Source organism: Oreochromis aureus, linkage group 18, assembly GCF_013358895.1.
Source record: "Oreochromis aureus strain Israel breed Guangdong linkage group 18, ZZ_aureus, whole genome shotgun sequence".
Taxonomy (NCBI): Eukaryota; Metazoa; Chordata; class Actinopteri; order Cichliformes; family Cichlidae; genus Oreochromis; species Oreochromis aureus.
Window position 1 is genome coordinate 26,822,330 of NC_052959.1, and position 22,070 is coordinate 26,844,399.

At 41.0% G+C, this 22,070-nt stretch overlaps 1 protein-coding gene across 8 annotated transcripts in view; it reads right to left on the bottom strand.

Moving 5' to 3' along the window:
* Nucleotides 1–22,070, bottom strand: part of cadm3 (cell adhesion molecule 3) — a 95,833-nt gene that overhangs the window by 58,756 nt on the left and 15,007 nt on the right. For all 8 annotated transcript variants that reach the window (XM_031754945.2, XM_031754943.2, XM_039602567.1 and 5 more), the window contains exon 3: nucleotides 324–473. In XM_031754945.2, coding sequence (XP_031610805.1) covers nucleotides 324–473 — 150 coding nt within the window. The remainder of the gene's footprint in view (nucleotides 1–323; nucleotides 474–22,070) is intronic.

Sequence of the window (22,070 nt, forward strand, 5' to 3'; positions counted from 1 at the left end):
AGAGCACTGCATCTAAACCAGAGGCAGCAAGACTTTTATATGAAAGTATCTGAAATTCAGGTGTCAGGCTGAGTCCAGATGCTGCAAGTGAGCTGGCAAAAATCGAATCGAATAAGAACTGGTGACTATTTTGCGTCATATTTTGAGGATAAAGGTGCGCACTGAAATTTTGGTCTTCCCTTTGGTGTGACTTGAGCACAAGTGGTTTGAAAAGCACTGATCCAAAACACATTTGGCAAAGTAAATTAGCAGAATTTGTACATATTCTGTAATTAGCTCCTAATGATACTCTGATAGTTTCTCCATCCCTGACTTCCTCTCACCTCTCTTCTCTCCAAAGTACAGGGTCTGCTGTGCAGTGTTGGACCACTGCAGTGAGGAATTGTCGCTCTCTGCCACCCGGCAGGTCAATGTCACCGTACCCCCCACGGGCACCGTCTCATCGGAGGTCATTGGCTGCAAGGGGTCGTCTTCTAGGTAACAGGAGAGAGGGAAGAAAAAAAATCACGAGACTGAGTGATAGAAATGCATCACAAGTCAGTGAGATGCAGTGCTCATATGAAAACACAGGCAAAAATAGTAGCACACACCAACACACAAATCAGATAAACCCACAAAATGCATTACCCGCCTCGATCTCACTCTTTCTCTCTATCTCCCCCCGCCCATCTCTTTCTCTGCTTGTCAGATTATCTATATATCTCTATCTGTCTTTCTGAAAGCTCAGACACAATACGCACACACACAGACAAGCTGTCAGAGGGACAAAAAAGTAGACAAATGGCTATCTACTTGTATGTCTGCGAGGCCAGTGTAAGAGCAATGAGTCAGTTGCAGCCCTGGCATCCAGGGACCATCCGACCTGAGGGACCAGCAAAGATGAAGCGACTACGGCAGACAGTGGCTCTCGACGGGTCAAGAGCGCTGTCTCATACCTCTAATGGCGTTCTAACTCTCCTTTGTCAATATCTGTGTCAGTTTTTAACGCCATGCATATGCATCGGCTGGTCCAGAGGAAGCTCAAACAGGACAGGCATTATGGAAATGAGCAGGTCAGAGGAAAAGGAGAATGAGAATATAAATGACCCGACATAATGAAGGGATTCTAAAGGCTGTAGCTGAAACTGGAACACCGCAAAAATCACTGAAGAGTGAACTGTCTGGGTGTGTAACAGTATTCAAATTGGCTCAAATTATGGTATTTAACAGTGCTCCCTTGATAACGGGTGATGGTGCAGGCTAATTCTCCTCTGCATTCAATGAGGGAGACAAATTATGAATCAGAACCAGAGATCTATACTAAAATATGGAGTCCCTCGTTACGGTAAGTAAAGCCTAACATGGTCGCTGCTGTTTCGTTTGTTTGCCACGTGAAGTTCCACGTATCTCGGGCTCGTGTGCACCCTTCGCGCCCTCTCCTCTCCTACTATCTTCCAAATGTGCCGGTGCTCACTCATTCTAATCTCAACCAAAAGGAAAATATGACATAATTGACGACAAAACCAAGCCAACGTGGGGGAACATCTTATAAGAAAATACGCCTCAAAGCGGTCTCCTCTCCCCTGAAAATACGGCGCATATAAATAGTTTAATTGGAACCAAATTGTCAAGCGGGAGACAGGTTTATATTCGGGGTGGAGCGTTATCGCATCCTTGCACCGGCGGTGGAATTGATTTTTTTTTTTTTTTTCTGCAAGAAGAACATCTGCTTAAGTGCGCTTCAGCGGAACTCCCATCAAGACACGCAAAGGAGGGGCACACAAAGAAAGGATGCAGAAGAGGAGGAGAGCAAACTAACTGAATGTAGCATCAAAAACGCACATTTGCAGTACATGAGCCGAGAGCACCTGGGAGAAACTATAGGCATCTTTTTTTTTCATTTTAAAACTGGCCAGCAAGTCCAGCATCACAGAAAACATCAGGCAAAAAAAGCCTTGAGGTTTGCCTCTGGGCTATAAGGTTTCAGAGCGATAATAAAGGTACAGCTGCTCTTTGCCAGCGGGATTCAAAAGACACTCAGAGACTTCCAGAGCCCTTCATGTCAGGAAGTCGCTCACTTGCTTTCTCTCCTGTTTTACTGCAGCTCTGACCTTGTGGTTAGTTTATCTAAGCACCATGATGGCTGAGGGCTGAATGTGTGGTCAAGTGTACCGCGGATTAGTGTCTCCTTTAATAGCATCTTGGGCTAATTCTTGTGGCTGATCGCACAAGCTCCTCCACTTGGCATGAACACTTTGGGTAAATTGGCTGTCCCACTGCACTACTCATCAAGCCAACCGCAATGAACGACGACAGGTTAGCCAATCTTGCGTTGTCTAGCTGCCACAGTGTGCTGGCATTTTCTGATCAAGGACAACCTGAGTTTGAGGCTCAGTGTGACATTTGTGCTGGTAAAACAATATCAGTAGCCAATTAGTGACTTTTCAGTGAGGAGACGTGCTTTTAAAGTGGACATATTTTAAAGGATCCTTTACATAATGTTGAATATTTATCACCAGAAAAACCCCAGAAATGTCGCTTTTTATCAGTGGGACACTAAATGCCAGACAAAGCTTTTCTTTTGGTCAAGTTAATATCAACCAATTAATCATTTAATCAAATTTGTGTTTGCGGGGGAGTAAAGTTTTCAAAGCCATCACGTCACATTTTTCTCATAAATTACACTTTATCTCCCAGATGTTTCTCCAAACTTCAATCTGAAGTAAAAACTTGAAAGCGCAACAATTAAATGTCTCGACGTTTCAAACTAAGCACGCCCCTGTAATAAATAACGACCCAGAGCCAAGGAGGTTAACTTTCAGAAATGTAGCGGCCCTTGTTATTATACACGTTTGTTTGTCTCGTGGTTATTTGTCATATCTCGGTCTTTTATTTTCATTTAAAATTATTGATCTGGGGTGCTGGTTTGTTAAAGGTTAGAGAAGTGAAAGGGTCTGAGGAAGATTGCAGATTCGATCCATGAACTGGCATGGTAAATGTGAAAGCTGCACTTGTAGCTCGTTCATTAACGCTGCTGGAGTGTCTTGGAGCAAAACATAATTTCCAGCTACTCCAGTAGCACTTAGCAGACGCCCAATACATCAGGCTCCGGTTGTTGTTTGCCACGAAAACATTGTGTGTAAATTAATGAAAGCTAACAAATAAAGGTTAATCTCACTCTTATGGACCATAAGGCCTAAAATGCTTTAATCATGATTAACAGGCACTCTGCATCTTAAATTTAAAGCTCCACTAATGCATACAAATTATTTGAATTGTACAGTATACGAGCATGCTGACGTTTTTAGCACAGTTGGTCAAATATTAATCAAAGAAAAGTTTGGCTTAATTAAGTTGAAGGACCATGTGTGTAGAATTTAACTGCAAGAGCATAATTTATCAATCTTTTAGCAATATCTCAAATCGACTTAAACCATTATTATATGGTCAGAGGGGTGCGGTTAGAAGCAGCGGGTATGAAGATGGATGCTAGAGATATTAGAGTATTTGAAATGAGTTATTAAAAAGTTTGTGTGGTTAACATATTTTATGATACAGTCCAGTGTGGCGCACCCAACCCATCTGATGGTTGAAACTGGTTCATACAAGTGCTAAAGAGTCTCTCGCCACTAGAATCTGGCTCCGATAATCCTCGGATTCAGATACGACCGTTCTTTTTACCTTTGAATCTCCTTAGCAGCAAAGTTAAAGGAGGGAAATGAAGTTCATCTGGAGTTTAAACTGTTAAGTCAGGTTAAACACTCAAGCTGCAAAAATAAAAGGAGAGACCTATCTATCCTTAGCAGACGTTAAGTTAAACTGTGGTTTGCTCCTCTTTTTTTCTCTCCTCACATCCACGCCTCCCCTCACCAAGCTTAGAGCCAGCGTAAGACACGGGTATTTAAAGCAACACAATTTACACTTTCCCTAGCCAGAAACAAGGTGAGAGAACGCAAGGGTAGAAGGCTGACTGGGATATCAAGTCAATGGAATGAGGGAGGGAGGAAGGAGGACACAGAGAGAAAGATAGATGGATAAGGGTATGCAGAGGAGGGTGGGTGACAAAACGAGGTGGGAAACTGTGTGCGTGTGTGAAAAAAAATGAGAGGGAGGGGAAAGAAGGAGCTAGTGAGACAACAGAGGAAGTGAGAAGTGCTCGAGGGATCTCCAGTGACAAAAAAAGAAAGAGAGAGAGAGAGGGAAAAACTTGAAGGACTAATTCCACATTTTTTAAACATATGGTTTATTTGTTTTCTGTCAGAGAGTTAGATGAAAAGATCGCTATCAATCTCATGTGTATGCATTACATATAGAGCTGCACTGCAGACTTGTTCAGTTTATCCAAGGAGAGACATATACCAACTAAAACCTCTCTTCTGTTACAGTCAGCTGCATTTCATATCGCATTTAATTACGTTTTGGGCGGTTTATTGTGAAAATCTATTCATGCGCACTGAGTTTGGATATAATTTTCAGCTTGTGGTTAACTTCAAAAATTCAAAGTCAATCTGTGAAGATGTCTAGACAGAAGGTACTTATTCAGTCAAACAAAAATAATTCACACAGTGCTGAAGAAAAGTGCTGCCATAATGTTTTGAACTTTGACAATGAACTCCCCAGGCTACTCCCCAGGCTTTACGTTAGAATGAAATTAAGCACACATGTTTTTTCTTTGCCTTTACAAACTTCTGCAAACAAACAGCTTTAATGATAAAATACAATACTGTGCAGTGGGGCTTAAGTTCATCCTGTATAGCCCAATGTTACCCTGGTATCTATGTATTTAAGCTAAACTACATAAATATGTATAAATAAGAACAGGCGAAACTAGTTTAACCAGGTCCTGACTTCAGCTCGGTACCACACACATACTCACACACCCACACCCACACCCGCACACACTGGATTAATTTTAGTCGCCTTATTTCACTCTTTGGAAGTATGTTTCCCAAAAAGTTGAACTACTGCCTTAATAAGAAAAAAAGTTCCCTCTTTATTCCTCCAATTTCTCTCCCTACAAAGAACAGACAGTGAAAAATTCAAACCACCTTGCACATCTCCATGTTCACCCTCTTTTTCCTTCTTACTCCATCTGTCTCCCTCTAGCTTCTCCCCCCTCCTTCCCTCCATCTGCCCCGATGTCCTCCCTGCTTTCCTATCGTCCCCCCTCACCTCCTCGCCCTTCTGTCAAGCCTCCTTCCCCTCCTCCTCTATTACTGATCAACTCGCTTAATTCTCCCCATCCTTAATTCCTTATTTTCCTCCGTTTTTTGGTCCCCCAGGGTGGATTTACAATGTTGTTGCTAATTAACTCAGGTTAATAAACTTTATTTACTGTTAAAGAACTGTGTGTGAGAGCACCTTCACATGTAGGTCTAGTCTAAGTGTGCATGTGTGTTTATGTGATAAGATTTCTATCCTCATATTTGCGCACGTGTGGTTTATATTTGTAAGCAGAGCGTATTTGTTGCTTTGGAGGGAGGTAATTATCTGACTGTGTCTCAGTATGTGCACGTCTGCGTGTGTGTGTGAGCCCTGAGAATCTTATTATCGAAGATGTTTGCATGCCAGTGCGTGTTTGCGCTCAAGCACACAGTGGTATTTGGGGGTTTTTTGTGGTTAGGAATATATCTGTTTGTGCACAAATACGTGGGAAGAAGCGTGTGTATCTGTGTGATTTATGAGATGCTTTTTATCTCCATGTGGTTGAGGCGAAGTGCACGTGCGTGTTACCCTGTGCATTCCTACGCGTGTATCCACATTCCACTGCAGCTGCACTGAGTCCAGGGCTATGGTGTGTGACAGACACAGTCATGTGTCATGGTGCCGCTGATGCTGTACACATTTGATGGGAAACTCAGCCAACAATGTGCGGGTTGATACGGCGTGGTATGATACAGGCCATTACACACACACAGAGGCATCCACTTGTGCAGACTACAAGAAAGCTGACCCTCCCCCCCAACACACACACACACAAACAGCCCTCCCCCATACAGACACACCCTCACGTACTCACCACTCACCCCCAAAACTGTACACAGGTGCAGGCACACACATCAGACACGAGAACGTTAATGGATAAAAATGTGCTTAAAAAAATTGCAGCATTAGATACAGCTGGACTCCAGAAGGAGAACATGCGAAAAACACATGCATGCACACTTTTTCCCATAATGTACAGAGGACACATTCAGAAAGACATACACACAAACATACACCCACCCTGACAGATACAGAGCAGCCTCCCCCACACCATCCATCTATGCCCAGCTGTCCCAACTACCACCCCCATCCCCCTGGGTAAGTGTGCGCATATCTGGGACTGTAAATATGTGTGTGTGGGTGTGCGTGCCCTTCTGCCCACCTCTACCATCCACAAGTTCACTCCCACCCAACTATTGCACCCCTCACTCCACGCTTTACCTCTCTACCATTACCGTCCGGCTGTTACGACTCACAAGATGCAAATTTAATCCAATTTTGTCTTAATTCCTGGTGAGTTTTTTTTTAAAGAAGCAGACCCCCCGTTCACGTCTGACTTATGAAATGCAGATCATTGTAGAAAAAAAAGGCTCTTTACAGCTTTGCAGCCTTTAATAGAGATGCGATTGTTGCAATCCTCAGTCTGGTGTCACATTATTTGGGATCCTGAACAAATTACTTAAAATCTTCAAGGGATGTGGATGAGTGTGGAAGTAAAGGGGGGGAGTGCTGGGTGGGACTGGATGTTGGGATTTAAGGACCCCCTATCTGCCACCTTAGGACAAACAACCTCCTCAGCCCTTAGTTTTTACCCCAGCCCGCCTTTTTTCTTAATCAGTCCTACTTGTGGGGGATTCTCTGAGCCCCCAACAGGCCCCACCACCTCCCATCAAGTACCCCTCCACTACCCTGCCAACCCACCCTTCCTATGTTCGCTGTCAAACATAGTTAGCTCAGAAATCGGGCAATCCCCTCCTTACCCGCATCCTCCACGAGCTAGAGCCCTCCCATTCACACGCACGCACACACCACCACCATCATAGCCCAGCAGTGTCTGCAGCAGTAGTGAGGCGCCAAGCCTCCCGCCCCACCCTGCCACTGGAACAGCACTATGAGAAAGAAAAGGGAGCGCAAGCAGGGAGAGAGGGAGGAAGGGGGGGGTTCAGTTTGCAGAAAAGGGCAGCAGCTTCACTGCTGACAAAAGAAAAAGAATAATGATTTGCAAGGAAGAGAAAGACAGAGAGAGTTGGGATGGCGAGAGAGCAAGACAACGATAGAGAAAAACACAAGGGAAAAACAGGGAGAAACAAATGAAAGAGGGAAAGGGAGAGTGAGAGGTGAGCGAAGGACATGGCAGAAATAAGCATATATAGATTGATGAGAGCAATGAGGAGAGATGACAGGGTGACTTAGAAAGGGGGCAAAAAGACCGAAAGAGTGGGAAAAAAGAAACAATGAGAGCAAGATGGAGGGAAGTAGAGCAAAGAAAAAAGAAAAATGAGAAAGCTGACATACAGTATGGATGAAAAAAATGAAGAGGTGCTGACATAAGTGGTGAGGTGGGGAGAAAGAGCAGCAATAAACGGCGATAGCCGTTAAAGATAGGATAGGATATTTTCAAATGCGTGGCCACAAGAATATTCACACTTCTTGTTATCATTCCTTGTCTCGCTACTGGTTTGAACTGATCTCTTTCTAAGGTCACTTTACTAGCCCTCGAAATTTGTTTCATCCTTACAAAATCAGAGTGAAATAAAACTTCAGTAGTGTGAGTGAGTCAAATCAAGTGGGTATCTTCCGAAGCTATGGCCTTTTAAGCATTAAATTCCTTCTCCGTGTTTTCTAGGTTAGTATTCCTATGATGGGAGCAATATTTTTTGGTTGTCACCAAAGTGAGCAATTGCTTCAGTGTTGTAGAGCCAAAGAAGTCTCAGACTCTCTACATGTCACTAGTTTTACAGATATTTTAACAGGTCATAAATTTGCACCGGTTCAGCTAAGATTAGGTTCAGCACAGGAAAGTTCTGTACCCTATGATTTAAAACAAACCCTACGCTTAACATCCAGATTATCAGATATTAACCGTACCCATCATCTTTCCCTTTAGTCACCTTACAATTTTAGTTGCCTAAACCCATCTGCACTTTAATCACTTATTTGAATGTTTCTCATCCTCCATCATCATACTTGGAATGCACAGCTGTCTGTGAAAGAAAGTGCCTAATTTTCTGTCCTTCTCTTTGTATAAAAAAAATGTACAGGCATAAAAAACTGTGGCTAGCTTTGAGTAAAAGCTGTTCATTTCCTGCAGCTCTCTGAGCCACACAGGTTTGTGGTTGGGCTCAGCCAGCAACATCAAACTGTAAGGCTGAAGAAACCAACCTCAGAATGTAAACACTTCATACTAATTTAAAATGGTGAAAGCACAATTTGACCCCATTTTTTGACGCAGTGGAGTGAAACTGAGTATTGCTTCAGAACCAATATGCCTACTGTACATACAGATAAAATGTGCGACTTGAATCTGAACCTATACTTTAATGGCATATATGCTTTATTGAGTTGCTAATCAGGCTGAAACCCATTATTCAGCTGCTGTTTGTTACATCATAATTACCTCTATAATTATCTCTGCAGAGTTTCAATACAGCTTTGTCAGCTAAGCTTCTTTAAAAATAAATCGGATACAGTCGGGTTGGGAAGACAGAGGAAGACAGATGCTTTAGATTTTAAAGAGAGAAGCCCTGTCCTGAACCAGCACATACACGATTTTATTAAAAAAAAATCACCCACCACAAATCATCACACGATATCAAAAACAGCAACCAAGCTTTATCTGTCCATCTGCACTTCCGCACACACACACAGGAAGATAAAGAGAGTTAAATCTTTAATGCTTTGGCAAATGCACTGACTGCCCTTGCCAATACGCCACTTAAAGAAATGAGTAGTCAATTACCAGAAGTCTGCCCTTTTGACTAAGATCACTGGACCTGCTATGGTGAGACTCAGAATCTGCTCTCTCTCTTTCTCTGTGCTCATCTCTCTGTGAAAGATGGGTGTTGTCTACCCATTTTTCAAAACAGCAATAACAAGAAGTCTGGAAAAAATTTGTGTACTGTTCTGGAAAACAAAAGTGTGCCGCAATCAGATACTTGGACTGTTACATAAGCAGGAGAAGGACACACACACACACACACACACACACACACACTGGGTGTTCATTTAATATAATTTACGTTTGAGTGAAATTACACCTTGATGATGTTGCTTAATGATGTCTCTGTAATGATTCTGAACAAACTGATTAAAAACTCGCAAAGTTTTTGTTTTTGTTTTGAATGACAGGTTTTGTTTGATGTAAGGCACAACAGCAGAACACAGCCTGCTGTATTAAGAAATGGTTAAACATTAAAGTTTGTAATATTATATATGAGTGTAGCCTCAAAGTATTTGAACAAACTTATTTGTTAAATTAAGTTTAAATTCCAAAATATCTAAATCTTAATTTCACAGAGGAAGGAAGTGATGCTCCCACATTTTTGGCAACAGTGTCTTGACTCTCAGGTCATATTCTCAGGCTTCAGTCTGTGTCCAACATCAGTGCTTGACCCTTATAAATGCTCTTACAGCTGAAAAGTATTAAGTCCCTGCAGCCAGACTTTTGTGGACAGCCTCCTAGAAGAAGGGAGGCCGGCACAGCTGCCAATTAGTTTCCGTCCATCCATTTTCTTAGCCACTTATTCAAAAACCAAGGCAAATTTAGAATCTCCAATTAAATTAATATGCATATCTTTAGACTGTGGGAGGCACTTACAGGCAAAGGAAGAACATGATACAAACCCTTCACAGGAAGGCATGGGAGGCCACAGTGCAAGTTTAGATCCTAGATTAGTTTATGAGAAACATGAAAACATACTCTGTATGGCAAAGTACAGAAAGGCAAGTACAGTCGAGCAAAGTCACCACCTTCAAACTCAGCAAACTCACTCTTGTGCTCTCACATAGTCACACACACACCTATCCGCTCGTAAAACCTTCTGATAACAGGAGGGACTTATAGGACAGGGAAAAGAAGGATTGTGCTCTCGATGTCAATGGAAGGGCCAAGATTAAAAAAGGGGAATTCAGTGAGGAGGGTGAAGGAAAAGACTCAGCAAGCGGTGATGGAGGGACAGAAGGAGGACAAGATCGAGGGAGAGGGGTGAGTCAGTGAGCCAAGGGTGACGAGGGAAGATATGCTTCAAATTAAATCATTTGGAACAAAAGAGGATTGTTGCCAAGCAACCCAGCCAGAACAGGGTTACCAGGGCAACAGAGGTGACCCGAAGCTTGACCTAAGAAATGGAGTCGCCCTTGTCGTCCATCAGCATACACACATGGGCACACAAACACACACCTCCGCCTTGCTCTCCGTGCCTGTTGCTTTCAAGGTCCATCTGACAAACACAAACAGACAGAAGGTTTCTCCTGGAAAACGCAGAACACAACCGAAATGTCAACCTGAGGTACAAACAAAGTGCAGTGCTTTCAATCAAGGCCAGTTTTAAAACTGAGTGGGGCCAGGGTTAGGCAGTTATGATGTTAGGCAAAATCACCAGCTAGTGAAGCACAACACAGAAACTGTCCAATGTCCAAGATGGGCCTGTAGAATAGATGAACATTGCTGTATTTTTCACAGGGTTTTGGCAGCAATATCAATATACAAACACTATTTAGAGCTAATGGATGGCTCCCTGATTCTCGCTTAGTGAGGGAAAGCCCATATAAAGGCTTATTTAAGGACCTATTAAGAAGTTTAATAGAAAGGAGAATTTAGTTTAAAATTATGGCTATGGTGTTACTCGGGAAAAAAGCGCTAACAAAATACTGCAAAGCAAAAAAATCAAAGAAAAATTTACTTGGAATAACTATCTGCCAACAGAAGAGGGCAGTTTCACTTGTCAAATAAAGTAAATCTAAAATAATCCTTAAACTCGTACAATCAGTCTAAAAAAAAGTCCATTTGTTTAGACACAAAGAAAAACATTGGGGAAATTTTCTCAGAGAAAATTGCATATTGTGTTTAAAAAGCGCAATCCTGATTAAAATTATTATACTGGTACTTGAAATTATATTGGCTTGGTTAAAGAAAGAAATTATTCTCAATGTTGTGATAAGTGGTGAATCATTATCAACAGGAATTGAGAAAGCTTTGGTCTTTTTTTAACATTGAGCAGAGCATCACTTCTGTTTCTGAAGAATATCCCTAGAATACATCTGATATCACAAACTCATCAACTCTGCAGCCCATTGCACTCATGGTGTCACAGCTGTGTTACGCTGTTATGAAACCAAGAAGTACACAACATGAGCAAATGCGTATTGAGGCTAACATGTTTAATTGCTATTTCGCTAGCTGGGCCCACGTCCTCATTTTAGGTTTGACAGCGTTTTAGTAGGTAAAGGTGAATGGCTTGGACATGAATTGAGCTGCGGTTTGGGGAAGGAATCGAAGGGGACTGGCGACGGCTCCTGGGCCTGGCAGATCCCCATGTACTAAATAGAAGTGAAGAAGTTAAAGAATTGAAAAGGTGAGGGAGGGTGGGGCACGTAAACGAGAATGAACAGCTTACAGAACTGAGGGAACCTATATAGATGAGAACCAGAAGGAGCGTGTTTGGAGGCGTTGTCCCGCTCCTGAAATTCTGATACATAATCTCCAATACAGAGCTTCCTGAGACAATGACTTGGGATGCAAAACTACTTTTGTGCACTTCATGCTTATGATTAAGCAGTAATAACTGTAAATTATAAGAAGACCAATACAAAAAGCTATTGCTATTGGCTATTTATCAAAGTCAGTGGCTGAGATGATAAACACATTACTGCTGTTATTTTCTGTCCTGTGTTTTGTTCATTGGAACATGTGATTGCTTTGTTGTGGCATAAGAATGACAACCGAATATTGAATTCCACTAGATCATTATGTGCTCTTATTACACAGAGGTGTATTATGTATAAGAAATGAAAGGGATTGAGTCGTTGAAATAATAAATCCTGCCTTTGACAAAGTAATATCCTACTTATCAGTGCTGAACAAAAAAAAAGAAACAAGTGAAATACTTTAACATAAAAACTGCAGACATATCTTCTTGACAAGCAAATACGGCCTTGATTTGAGATAGTTCATTTCTATCTTTTTCTTTTTTGCAGTGCACAAGGTTTTTAAGGCTGATTGACTCATTTCATATATAACCATATATCATCCTATATTTATTGGGATATGTGCTCGATGAAAAGTGTTTTGGGCTGTTTTATTATGACACTAGAGTTCCTCATGGCTGGAAGAGTTTACAGCTGAAAAATAAACGTGTTGACTTGGCTGTTTGATGGACAAACTATATGTAATTGTGACACTGATTCTAGACTACCTCAACTACAGCAGAGGATTTCTACCCTGAAATTCAATGTCATTTTATTTGTTTGCTTCTTTACAAAAAAGACTAAACATGTATGAATAGGATGGAAATCATTTGAGAAAGATTTTGGACGAAAAGACGAAGCGTTAAGCTGTCAGTACGCTTCACACATTGAGCAGCGTATAAAACATTCTCATCCAAACCCCTTTGACATGGGAAATGGTTTGTTTCCCCAGCGTCATTCAGAAAAAGTATAGCCTAAACATTTTTACCTTTACACATGGTTGCACTACAATGTACAAACCACTTTGTTTCAGCCTTCGACATAGTACTTACAAGAGCAGCCTTTATAGTTTCAATCATCCCCTCTTCCAGTACAGACGTGATCAAAAATCCACTGAAATTACTTTAGAAAACAGCCTAGTATGTTTTAACACTTCCTGTTCTCTTCCCTGCACAATTAAAAAAATTATTACAAACCTGTTCGGATACACTCATACTACAAATCATGATACTTGCAGATGCTACTGAAGCTTCTCTAGTATCATGTCAACTCTCCTGTCTGGCTGCTTCTGCTTGAAATCACAAATAAACGTGTTCTCTCGTCTCGTCATGTAATTGTTGCTGAAGTACATGAGAATGGATGTTCGGGCTGGGCGTTTTTTTTGTTTCGTTTCAGGCAGACCTTCTTCCTTTCTTCTTTCCACTCCTCTCGTCTCTGACTGCTCAGCAACATGACATGAAAGGACGAAGGAGTGTTTTTGCAAGCGTGTTGATGATGGGGGGGGAGTGTATGGGAGTGCGTGCACAATTGAGCGTCTCCCTTGAAATAGCACAGAGAGATAAAGCAGGGTTGAGAGAAGCAGAAATGTTAATGTGGACCAAAGTTTGCAGTCTGTGTAATGTGTATGAGTCTTTGTATTTCATGCAAGGACTGTCTTCTCTTCGCTGAAAGTGTGTGTTTGCAGGTGTACAAGAACTCTTTCTGCTTCGCTATCCCGACATGTTTCTTGTCTCGAGGGACCACTTTGAGAATATGTCTTCGTTGCTGTGTGTGTGTCTGTGTGTGTGTGTGTGTGTGTGTGTGTGAGAGAGAGCGAGAGGAACCATGATCAGCGCTCCTCTTCCCCCATTATGTCTACTGGAATGTGTGTATGCCTTGTAACAACGAACCCCAACTAACGAACGCAACCTTTCAGATGGCCCCCACGGTTTGTCACTCCCAATCAAGACAATGGAGATCAATGAAAAAGCAAGACGAGGGATGAAGAAGACAAAAAAGACGGGGAGAGCGGTGGCGGCTTCCAACAATGGCACCACAGACACAAACAGTGAAACAATAGAGCCTGGACAGTGGCGGTTTAATCTGCGTATGCTATGAGTGGCGGGGTACCGCTACACATTGTTAGGGTGCCCCTTGTGGGGTAACTGACTAATTAGGGTCACTCCAAGTGGTCTTAACTGTAATGACTGCCTAGACTGGTAAATTGGCGCGGCCCTGTGACCATCTGGTGACGCCCTTGACAGAAAATATGAGGGCAGCCCCTCACAGTATACGATGCAAATGTACACAGATGCACACGCGGCTGAAATGCTCTCTGATTTTTTTTATTCAATATCACAAAATGCAAATTCAAATCATAATATACACTCTCATTTATTCTGATTGATGCATTTCTACTGAATTGCATTACACTGAAATTAAATTATCACTTAGCTGGAGACCTTGTGAAATTTTTATCAACAACCCCTGGACCGTAATCACTTTACAAATGCGAGCAAGGCATCATACAGCGCACACCTACACACTATAAATACATGCCACACAGAGGGCACTAGAAGATGGTGTTATTACAGTAAATATAGCAAATAGGTGGGTAAAGAATCAGGACAAGGCACTACTTATGCAACCAATAATCTTTTATGTATTTAAAAAAAACTGTTTTATTCCTTTAATGTCTCAGTGTAACTGACATCCGTTTGATAGTACTTACCATAATGTATTCAAACTGAATTCATCTTTGCACAGCATTTCCATGTAAATTTTATTCTTGTTCTTCAAGGTAAAAAAGGCTCAGAGAGAACACTTAAAGCACTACAGATCACTAAAAGACTTTTCTTGACAATAAAACTCTTACCATCTTCTTAAGATCAATTAACCCATTACACTGATTCCATGGTAGGTTGAGAGCTCCATTATACTTGTTGGCAGAACAGAATAATCAATCTATAAACCCAAAACAAAATCATTTAAAAAAAAAAAATCAATGTTCAAGATTTAAAATATTTTTCAGGTCTCTCTTTGTGCAAATACAGTAGAGAGGAACCATCACTTTAAGCAGCAGCCTAACTATCTGACACAACATATAATAAGGTAAATACTGGCGAGATCTATCATCCTGTCCCTAATGGGTGCTATAAATTTATATTATCAAGTTATATGTCAAGCTAAAAACCTGGAAAAACACCCAACACCCCCTGGTACATCGTCGTGCATGCAAGCACAGGTGGCATGATGGATGTACAGTAGACTGTGCAGATGTGTGTGTACTGCACCAATCAGTGTCATTTAAAAGGACCACATCAACAAATCTGCAACTGCCAGAAACTACGAAGCAAATGTTGGAAATTTACCACTATGGATTTCATATTCATCCACTTTCTGCACTGCTATCCAGTTCAGGGATGCAGGGCGGCCGGAGCCTGTCCCAGCTGTCGTGGGGCGGGGAACATCCAGTCTATCACAGAGGTAGCTCCCAAGACACAGCGTATAATACAACATGAGTAAAGGTTGGCTGAAAGGCCGCTGTGGTGGGGCGTGTTCTGCTGGTGGAGATTGCCACGTGCCACGGAGATTTGTACTTGTCATGTGTCAAAGTAACATCCATATAAATACCACGGTATGACTTCCCACCAAAACACTGTAATAAAATGAGAAATCTCATTCACTTCATCAGTCAGTGGTTTCAATGTTATCGTGGTTGTCTTAACTGTTTTCACACACACCTTACTTGGCCATTTCCTGAGAGAGTAAAGTCTCACAAACTCTGGTATTTCAAAACATAAGTAATCCAAGTTAAGCAGTCTGCATGTCTAGAAAATAGTTTCTAGTAAGAATCTATTCTCTTTTTTTGTTGGATAATCTGACATTTTTCACACTGTACAAAAAAACATTAACATCCAATCCACAGGCTTGCACACTACATTTAATTCCCCCGGCAAAGCTACTGTACAGCAGCACATTACTATGATATACTTGCGCTCTCCATTCATACACTCAGTCCTGAATCTGAATCTTATTTAATGTCACGAGCCACATTTGCCTGGAGTGGAGCCCTACAAGCTCAGCTCTGAGAGGAAAGGACTGAAGTCATCTTTCTTTTCCTGCCGTCTCACTCTGTTTCAGCTTTCTCTGTCTCGCTTGCTCTGCCTCTGTATCTCTCCATTTCTCTCTCTCTGCTGTGATCACACCCACCCCCCTCTCTCTCTCTTCCTCTGTCTCCCTCTATCTCTGCTTCTCTACCTCTCTCTTTCCCTCTGCAGTCAGTGAATTCCCCTGGGTTCGACAGCAGGAGACTATTACACTCACAGACGGATTCTCTCTCCTCCAATTTCTCTCTGTCCTCTTCCTCCCAGCTCTGCCTCTCTTTCATCATTCCTCTCTTCCTCTCCTTCTCCTCTGTCTCCTCTGTTCCTCCTGTGCTCTAAAGCCTCTATCCCCTTATTCATTCTCTCCATCAGCATGAATGTGTGTTTTTGTGCATGCACAGGTCTTCCCACCCTCCCTCCTCTTAGTCTTCTTTCCCTCTTCATCCTTCCCTTCCCTTCCTCTTTCTCTTTTTCTTCAGTCAATATAATTGGCATCGCAGGAGTGCTCCCTGCAGAGTATGCTAAAACAGCAAGCACAAAAACAGAGGGAGAGCAAGAGAAGGAGGCAGAAAGGGAGAGACATAAGGATAAAGGCAAAAAGACAGAGAGAAAGCAAGAGGGGAGGACAGAAAAGCAGAGAGCCTGAAAAGAGGGAAGAAGATATGACGAAAAGGGGACTTAAAAGTGATGAGAGGGGAGGAGATATAAACATAGAGAACGGAGGGGAAAATGACATATAAAAACACAAGGAGGCAAAAAGAAAACAACGACAAGAAGAAGATTTCTGAGAAAAATAAGAAAGGGTTGAAAGAAAGGAAAATGAGGAGAAAGGAGGTGGAAAAACAAGAGAGGAAGTAAGATAAGACAAAGCAGATGAGGTAAAAGTAAAAAAAAGAAAAAAATCTGAGAAGGAACAAATAAAGCAGGAAGCGAAAGAGCTGCTGTGACACAATAAAAGAAGAGACAAAAAAAGAATCCTGAAATAAAATTACGGGGTGTTCAGAAAAAGGAAGGAAGACAATGTGGAAATAAGACAAACAAAAAGGAAAGTGAAGACAGAATTAAGATGCAGATGTAAGACAAAGGCACATGCAGAAAAGGAAATGAGGAAGAAAAATAGGGGAGCAAAGTCTCAACCACAGCAATCAGCAACCAGAGAAACCAGAACGCATCCATTCAATTCCATTCAAAAACCAGCCAGCCACTCAAGGCAAATTCAGCCATATATCTCCTCCTGACTAGACACACAAGTGCCAAACCACATTACACTGCAAGACAACCATCCTGAAATAGCCCAGACCTCAGCTGCAGCAGCAGCAGCACTCTCTGCTCTCTCTGTCTCTACCTTTACAAGCTCTCTGCAGGTTTCACAAAGAATAATTTAACTTTTTTTTTCTTTGAACTTATGGGCAATATTTCAAGGTAAATGACCACGTCTTACCAACGTAACTCACAGATTCCTTACAGGATTCAGGAAAGGAGAGCATCAGACTAATGAGAGCTTCTGCACTGGTCCCAATTAACAACACAATGTCAGCAACAGGAAATCTTCTTGGCAAAAAGCACATTCATCAAAACTTCAGGTGACCCATCCTGAAAAAGAGAGCTGACGAAGCTGTCCAGCCCCCCGACTATGTTCTCACTCAATTGGCAGAAACGCAGGTCAGGGCAGTGCAAAGATTACTGCGAGTATAGTACTTATATTGCCAAAGACTTAAACATCACAAGACTTCTGGCTAATGAGTCTCACACTAATGAGCTAATGAATCTCCTGCTGACACTCCGACTTGCTGAAATGAAATGCTATCTTTTGCAGGCTACAATGTAACACACATGTAGGGCTGCGACTAATTTTTGTTTTTGTTATTAATTCGTCATTCATTGTTTCATATATTAATTGATCACCTCAGTGGGGAATGTGTCAAAAGCTAAAACAAATGAGTATCACAACATCAGAGAGGAGCCTTAAAACTGCTTAAACTGAATGAATGTCACAAACTCCAATGTGTTGAATTCCCACTCCTCCTTTTCTCATTTTCTCTAATAATAAAGAAAACTGCACTTATGTGAACCTGCACCGCTGTGCCACTTGTGGAACAATCAAAATAAGCTATGCACATCCTATTGTTCAGTCCAAAAACAGATTCATCCACACACTAAACCACTCGCATTAAAAGATTTATTCAGCTAAACAAACCATCACAAAGCAACCCTTACGTGGTCGTTCTGTGGCCCTTCACTCGCCGCTCGGCCTTTGGACGAAAGCATCTGCCAAATGGATGAATGTAAACACCAAGTAGCGCTTCACACATTGTTATTTCAACGTATCTTATCACAATTTAACTATGTGACAATTACGAAATTACAGAGAAACACTGCGGGTTATCTCAGCTTTACACTTTTATTTGGCTTTGCAGCTCACAACTTTATGGTTTTGGCTCAGGCCGGAAAATGTTATTTTCAATCCTTCATTTATTTATTTATCTTTGAAAATTGGCTCTAGAAACTCACTGTAGCTACTCAGCAATAAAAAGCAAACAGACACATACTTTCCCCATACAGGCTTTTCCCTCAGGAGTTGGTGGAGGCCAAAAATAGAGCTAAAAAGGGTAAATATTGGCCTAGCAAGTCACCAGATGGCCAAACAAATACTAACTGAATGATAACGGTTATTTGCATATATAAGTAAGAGGATAACGTCAATCCATATTAAGATATTGTTTTGGTTCTCTATTTCTCAAGCTCTCAAAAAAAGTGTGTAGCTTAGCTTTATATACTTTGCAAAGAAACAAACACTTTCATTTTAAAAAGGAGAATATGAAAAGGGGAAAAGAATATTGTTATCAGAAAGTAGAATATATGAGATTAATACTCTTAAAGAAAAAAGTGGACCAAATGCCATGTGAATAAATCCATGTATATATAAAAAAACTTGAATCATTCATCAACATATGTGACATCAAAAAGATTGTATTTCATTTCTTTCACTTAAAAAGAAATCCAGATGACAAATATTTGCCATTACTGTTAATGAAAATATGCCACAAGCTTTAATACTGTAATGTAAATTCTTGTTAACAACATGCAAGATTTCCCAGATTTCCTCTGAAATCTGACACTCTCTAAAATGCAGCACAGAAGCCCTCCGAGGCTGACAGTCTCCCTTGTAATAGTGTCATTTGTTTATGGTAATTACTTTATTGTCAAAATCTGGCTAGGGTTTACAGATCTTACAGTGCAACAAATAGAACACGATAAAACTGCCAAAATGAACTTATTTGAGATTCAGTACAGCTTATAAAAATTCTGATATTATGAACGGGCAGTGTAATAAAAAGGACAACATGAAATTATCTGTTAAGGAACATGAAGTCCAATTTTGTTTGCTAAAGCAGAAATGATGAATAAAACATTACACAGCCTATTGTACTGCTAACCATGCTCTGCTCTGAAATAATCTAAGACGGGACATGCAGGACAAAGAAACTTATCATAGAGTGGTGGAAAAATAAGACCCTTAATGCAGACGTTTCACATATTTTCACACTTCTCAAGGCCTTAAATTTAGATTTATTTTAAGGCTCTTGCAATTTTAAAAATCCGTGGACGCTCTCGCTTGCTCTGTATTTCTTATTATCCCTCTGTCTCCTTTGACTCTGCTTCTCTCCCTCGCCATGTGTGTCTCTTTCCCGCTCTACCTCTATCTAATCTTGCTTTCTGAAGCCAGGGAAGCCAAAAAAAAAAGAAGGGCAGATTCTATTCTATTCAAATCCAAAGCCGGGAGAGCAAACTCAAATCCAGCTGAATCGCATTTAAAGCTGGGTTCCACTCTAAATGGAACTTTGTCGACTGACTGTTGGTTTGGGCACAGGGGCTACTGTGATTGACACTCTGTCTACAGCACAGCTGAGGCGACATGTTGCAATGATGACTTCAAGTTTTTATTTTCCTTGTTTGTAAAGTATTTCTATGAATATAACCAGAATTCCAGTTATTGCTAGTAATGCACAGATTAAACTTTTGATTCACGAGCTTTTCTTCTGGAGTACACCACCATCTTGCTAAAACATGTCAACAACTAGTAGGTAGATTGCCATGCAACTTTGTTTATGTCTTAATCTTCTCTAGAGGCTGAATCCTAATGACTTCCTTGAGACCAGCACTCTCCATCATATTCAGATTGAAGGTTATCAGTTAAATATTGGATGAATTGCAATGAAATTTGTTACAGATATTCACGTTCCATTCACGATTCTTCTTTCCGCTGGTCTCACAGCAGATCATCTCCTTCAATCTCAGCATCCTCTTCTTTTACACTAACCCTCTGCATGTCCTCCTTGACAACATCCATGAGCCTTCTCTACATTGGTCCTTTTTCCCGCCTGCCATCTTTAACATCCACTGTCCCTCCTCTGCACATCTTCACATCCACCAAAACTATCTCAACCCTGACTCTCCTATTTTGTCTCCACCCAAACATTGAATTTCAAGTTTACTTTTTCGTGCCCCATCATCGGTAAATAAATTCAGTCTGTCCACTTCTTTGGGTTATGACAAATAAAAAAAGCCTTACCTGAACTTTTTGTTGTACATATTAGGATGCCAAAAAGGTCATTTCATTAGTGTTAAGAATTTTATTTGATGCATTTTCTCCAGAGCTAAAGAACTTGAAAAAAAAATCAGCAGATAAGAATTTTCCCTCCAAAAATCATGCTTAATTCAGCTTAGACTTGCTATTTCGCATCCACTGCGTGGTCGACTCACTGCATCATCAGCACTTCCACCGACCTCAGGTAGCCACAGATAGCTGATGGCAGCAACACTGCAGCAGGTGGCTCATGTGTGAAAGTGCCAAGCAGCACGCCATTCAGTACAATAAAGCAATCATTGTTATCCTATTGTTTGTAAGAAGAGGTCAAAGAGGTCAAAACAGCAACTCAGTACTGAAAAATGTTAAATACGTCTTCTCTGGCCATGATGAAGGCTTGGCTTTCACATTAAGCCCACAGGCAACACAATTTATTAAAAGGCAGCTTACAGATTCAGCTTACTCAGGCAAGATATCAATCTGATAGTTGGCCATAAAGCATTCCTAAACTTAAACTGGAAATGTCTATAAGAACATTAGCTTACCTCACTATTTTACAAGTATTGGTCCTTGTTATAAACTGACATCATCAGCATGTCTTTGTAGGCATGTTGTGAGGATAATTTTAGCACTTTGCTAACCTTAATACTACCCACAGTAAGCACAGCCTCAAAGAACTGCAGACTCTTTCATGTTTTAACATGAAATTCAGTTGTCTGTGCTTGCCATAGGCTTAAAAGGTAAAAGCCCAGTGATAACGAATCATTGTTAATGAAATTCTCCTTCAAATTAAGTGAGTGAGGTAGGATGTTAAGGTCAGGAAAAAACTTTATCACAGATAGAAGTCAATTTCTGTCTGTGACAGTTTCAAATATCAGCACCACAGAAGTGCCAATGAAAGACAATTAGATTTCCTGTTGTATCGGAGCTGAAGGGCCTTGTATACGGCAGGTGGAAGATTTCAAATACCATGGCTAATCAACTCCTGGATATAAATTATTGTCATTCCAGTGAGCAACAAAGTACATTTCCCAAAACATTGTCATCCTCTGTTGGTCTTTACAACTTAAATCTTGCATAAAATGTGCCGCATTGGTATATATCTCTGCAGACAAATCTATGCACTAACACTGTCATGGTTAGGGATTCCCCCTCGGGCCACTGGCGCTCGAAAATGTAGGCAGTCATAGCGGCACAGTGGGAGAAATCATCCGACAAATGGCAGGTGTTGTATTACTTTTCTATTTCTTGTTTTTAATGGATTTACTTTCCTAACAGAGCAGATATCTGTGACTTCACTTTGAAACTGTTATATAAATAGTTATTTTATCAGACTGTCTATCATGTCTGGCACTCTGAATTATTCATACTTATCTTAGTAGTATTAAAGTAGAGCTTTAAAGGTCCCATTTCAGTGCTTTTTTTAAAACAGAGAATAATATGCATGATGATTTGTGTTGAAGCAGTGCATGTGTTTTTATTCCTCCCAACAGTGAGGTGCTTTTCAAATACATGAGCCGCTGTGGCTTTGTTAATATTGGTGTATGAGCGTTTGTATGTCTCAGCATGTGTTTCCCCATACAATAAGAAACTAATAACAAAAATTAATGGGATATTTGTGAATAGCTAATAGAGTTTTGTTTTGTTGGCATTTCTATGTGTAACAGAATAAAGTCCCACAGTAAAGTGCTCATATAAATGTTTGAGAGTGGCTCACAAAATGTGCTCCTTTATCAGGTGGTTTTTTT